Genomic DNA, 4,945 nt, shown 5'->3' with positions numbered 1-4,945 from the left:
TCTCCCGTTTTAATTAACTCCTTAAAATTGTCAACTTTGCAAAATGTGAGCACCCTCCGATCACTAATTCTATGGCAAGGGGCCTATAACATATGTGAATCGCACGAGTCTCATGTAAATTATACTAATCAATAAGAGTCTATATCAAAGATTTTAAAATAAAACTCAATTTGTTTTAAGTATATTGCACCTTTATGACTTCAAATAAATAACAATAATTGAAACAATGGTTCGGATGCATTTCGGCAATGTGTCATCCTCAGCGAGTACATTCAAACTAAGCAAAAACATTTTTATTAAAGTGTCGTAAGGTAGAAAGTGGAATGAGAAATGTGATGGACTTTGCGGATAAAGAAGTTTTGTCGTTTTTTAAAAAACAAATTTAAATAAGAGTCTATACGTGATTTGCGAGTCCCCTTATGATTTTCGAGTCAGTAAAAAGTCTCAATGACAAGTTTTAAGCGAATTTCAAATCGTAAAAATTTGTTGTATTTATTAAAATGCTTCATGGAAACCGCCGAATCGTATGTTAATTTAAGTGCTAATGCCGGAAGAGTGAAAACATCCAATCATTTTTTATGATAAATTTTTTATCTTTATGTATATGATGAGTATTTGTATTTTTAAAATACATTTGCTTCTAATTTGTCGATCCCAAAACCTAGCACAGTGCGTATAAGTTCTATAAATCAGCTAATAATTCGTTCGCATTTTTTTTACTATCAAACAGAAAGAAATTCGAACAATAATTGCTTTGATACAGTGGAAATTGTTAAGAGAATTAATATGATTCCTTTGGATGCTAGAAAAATTATATGTCTTCGATTAAACGTTGATGATATTTGAAATTGACATTAATGATTGAATCGTGACTCACTCTACGGCCATATATTTTGTGTGCGTTGTGTATGAAGTGACTCGTGTAGAGGTTTGTACGAAATTTTCACGAGTCAGCATTGACTCGAGTCAGTCATAAGCCCCTTGTTCTATGGCTACGCCTCTGCATCTACAACAATGGACAATTCACACAAACGAGTGGTTAACGGTAAGAATTTGAGGTTTTTATTTTTAAACAAGTGTTATTTTCATTTTCGGACAACACATTCATGATGATTAATCAACATGTGGCATAACACATTTTTTTTCGAGTAACGAAATGAAATGTAAATTTTTTTAAATATGTTCAGTTTGAATATTTTCCAAATAAATGACATAAATTGTTCATTCAACACCAGACAATATATTTAGCTGTCGTCATCTGGATATTACAGCTCATCTGGATATCGTCAGCAGATGATACAAAGTGAAAACAATAGAAGTGATTGTTATAGGTATATAAGCTTTTTATATACTGGTATTACTATAACAATCCCTTCTATTGTTTTCACTTCGCATCATCTGCTGACGGCATCCAGATGAGCTGAAATATCCAGATGACGGCAGCTAAATATATTGTCTGTTCAACACAATAAATAATTTTGGCTGTAATTATAATTATGCATTGATTTCCGAGACACTTTTCTACTACCAATGGAAGATAAGGAAAAGACATGCCTTTTATCAGGCTCCGACTACTTAATTTCGATTTGCTCTTTAGCTACTTTTTTACTAAATATCACGTTAAATTCTATTGATAACAAATCTATCTGAAAGAAGAGTTCTTTATACTAATGTACTAATCTATCAACAACAAAAAGTGTCAAACAGCGATACTTTCCTCTCTTTCGACATATGATTGCCCGAGAATGAAAGCGAGACTTCTATTCAAAACTTATTGAAATGTAACACCACCATACAAAATATGCTGACTGTCAGTAGTTGTGAATAGAAGTCTCGTTTTCATTCTGGGACATTCATATCTTTTATATATTTTCATGTTTTATATTTCAGATGCAAATGGATCGGAAGCACAAAAGCTACCCTATCCAAAACGTATATTTCTTATTATTGGAAATGAATTTTGTGAACGTTTTACCTTTTATGGAATGTCAAGTACTTGTGCATTTATTTTAATTTTATTCGAATTGCTACTAATGTATACTTCAATATTTTTAGGAATTTTAGCGATATATATGAAAAACAAATTGAATTTCACAGAAAACGATGCGATTTTATTATATCATACATTTGTGATGCTGACATATTTCGCATGCATATTTGGTGCCATATTGTCCGATTCTTGGTTGGGAAAATTCAGAACCATTTTCTATTTATCGATCATTTATTCGATTGGAAGTGTAATTGTTTCGGTCGGAGCCATTCCAATGATTGGATTTTCACCTAAGGCTGCTCTTTTTATCGGTTTGGTTTTGATTGCAATCGGCAGTGGTGGGATAAAGCCATGTGTGTCAGCGTTTGGTGGAGATCAGTTCAAATTACCAGAGCAAGCTGCTCAGATGGCAACATACTTTTCACTGTTTTACTTTTCAATAAATGTTGGAGTTTTATTTTCAACCATACTCACGCCAATTTTTAGAGCAGACGTTCATTGTTTTGGTGAACACGACTGTTATTCACTTGCATTTGGAGTTCCTGCTATTTTAATGATCATTTCCATCCGTAAATTTATTATATTAAATTGTGCATGTGATTCAAATCAACTTATTTTCAATATTTTCTTTTAGTATTCTTTGTAATTGGAAAGTCATCGTACACATATGTTGAAGTGTCAGAAAATATGATCATAAGAATGTATAAATGCATAAAGGTGTTTATATTTGATATTTTAATTTATAATTATTTTGATATTGAATTTTTTTTAGTATGCAATTTCTACCAGACGAAGCCTGCGAAAGTCAAATCCTCAAAAAAATTTACTCGATTATTCAATAGATAAATTTGGAGCCCAGTTGGTTACGGACACAAGAACAATGTTGAAAATTTTTGTTCTTCACCTGCCATTACCAATCGTTTCGGCACTTTTTAAACAGCAAGGATCTAGTAATTTTAAGACTATAGTTTAAAAACTGATTAATGCAAATACATATTTATGTTTTTATATTCACGTTACAGGCTGGACATTTCAAGCTGTAAAAATGAACGGTGACATTGGATTTTATAATATAAAACCGGATCAAGTGGGAGTGTCAAATGCCATTTTAGTTCTCATATTTATTCCAACATTTGAAGCCACTTTTTATCCAATTTTGAGTAAAATTGGTATTAGAAACAAACTGCAAAAGGTCGTACTTGGCTCAGTCTTCACATGCATTTCATTTTTACTTGCAGCACTTCTTGAATTCTGGATTGAAACATCACCGAAAAATTCTGTAAATATTTTGTGGCAATTGCCACAATATGTAGTCATTAGTATGGGCGAAGTAATGTTTCAAGTGACCGGCCTTGAATTTTCATATGAGCAAGCACCCGAAAGCATGCGATCTGTAGTACTATCGATTTGGCAGTTGAATGTTGCAATTGGTAATCTAATCATTGTGGCTATATCCGGAATGCAATTTTTCCAATTTCAAGCATACGAATTTCTTTTTTATGCCATTTTATTGTTTTTCGGCATGTTCATATTCGCCATTATGGCACGTAATTTTAAAAGCACCACTACAAATAACATCAAACCAATATACATACCTTTGGATACAATCGAAAGTAAACTATCAGCGTGAAAGACTGAAGTTGGTCTACGAAACTTGCAAAGTCATCAACTTATGAGAACATTTTTCTTTCGAGATGATTTGATTTTGCTGATAAAATAAAGTGTAAAACAGTATGTTCAATGCCTATATTTACAATCCAAATAAAAACCAAATAGTTGTTGTTGTTCATTTTCGTGTGTTGTGTTATCACACAAGGGAAGTAAGACTGAATATTTTCGATCATTTTTAAGCTCATTCATTATTTTTATATTGATCGTCTGATTTGAATTTAAATTTCCGCAAAATGACTGCATGTTTAGAATGCATTCGCCTTTTCAAACAACTCTTTCTTTTCACTCCCTGAAAACCAAATTGGGGCATCTTATTTTCAAATTGGGAATTTTTTCCGTTCGTCATAATAGTTTGCATTACATTGAAGTCGGATCATCCATCAAATTTCATGATATTCGATAATATTTTCAATCAACGATTAGTGTGGTTCCGATTCCTTTTGTATTTTGAACAGGAATTGTTCCTCTGAGGAGGAGGAGTGGTGAGGAGGAAAATGAGGGGGATTCAAAATTCAGAGCGAAAAATGACATATTTTCAAGTGCAAATACACTTAAAATGGTATGGAAGAACATTGCAATTTTTTTTTTGTTATTTCAATTTTCAATATTAAATACTGTATGCTATTCATTGTTAAATAAATTGTTTTTATTTCGAGTTTTTATTTTTCATTTGTGATTTTTTATCAGTGATGGTTTTTTCCTATCTGAATAGCGCTAGCTATTCGCAGCGCCTGTAGAGCATTGCTGCCCAGATGCTGAATCGTAGCGGTTGCCGCACGCGCAACACACTTCGTTTGTACCACACAGAGCATATACGTTCACGTTCGCGTTCGTTCTCTGTTCGACATGCGTTTGTATACTGACTATGGTATTAGTGTATCATACTCTATGAGCTCACTGGTTACTTAGACTATATGACAATATGTTGTGTGGTACAAAACGCGTGCGGCAACCGCTTCGATTCAGCATCTGGGCAGCAATGCTGTTCAGACGCTGCAAATAGCTAGCGCTATTCAGATAGGAAAAAACCATCACTGTTTTTTATTGAGTCGAGAGTAATAGTGACTCACCTAAAACCTCTCCAATATCAAGTACCTCTCGTTTGCAAATGGGACATTTTTTTTGGTGATGTTTGTGCATCTCTCCATTTGTTCCAACAAGAAACACATATTTCTTCATGTTTACATGGGTATAAAATCGAATTTTTCTTATTTTCGTAGAATATGCACTCTTTGTTTTCTTGGTCGTTTGATATCTTTTCTTCTTTTATAACTTCTTGAGCTC

The 4,945-nt window shown here is 33.0% G+C and overlaps 1 protein-coding gene across 1 annotated transcript; it reads left to right on the top strand.

The window, feature by feature from the left end:
- Positions 1-1,014: 1,014 nt before the first annotated feature.
- LOC116346587 (peptide transporter family 1-like) lies at positions 1,015-3,603 on the top strand (the record flags this gene model as incomplete). Its single annotated transcript, XM_031776725.1, has 5 exons — positions 1,015-1,045; positions 1,891-1,992; positions 2,056-2,559; positions 2,833-2,940; positions 3,013-3,603. Coding segments are annotated over exons 1-5 (1,336 nt in total), but the record flags the coding sequence as incomplete, so codon positions are not given.
- Between the last annotated feature and the right edge of the window lie 1,342 nt (positions 3,604-4,945).

This window comes from Contarinia nasturtii, unplaced genomic scaffold (genome assembly GCF_009176525.2).
Source record: "Contarinia nasturtii isolate CC-2019 unplaced genomic scaffold, AAFC_CNas_1.1 Cnas_scaffold_1591, whole genome shotgun sequence".
NCBI classification, from domain to species: Eukaryota; Metazoa; Arthropoda; class Insecta; order Diptera; family Cecidomyiidae; genus Contarinia; species Contarinia nasturtii.
The sequence above is the reverse complement of the archived record's forward strand: the minus strand, read 5'-3'. Positions and strand labels throughout refer to the sequence as shown.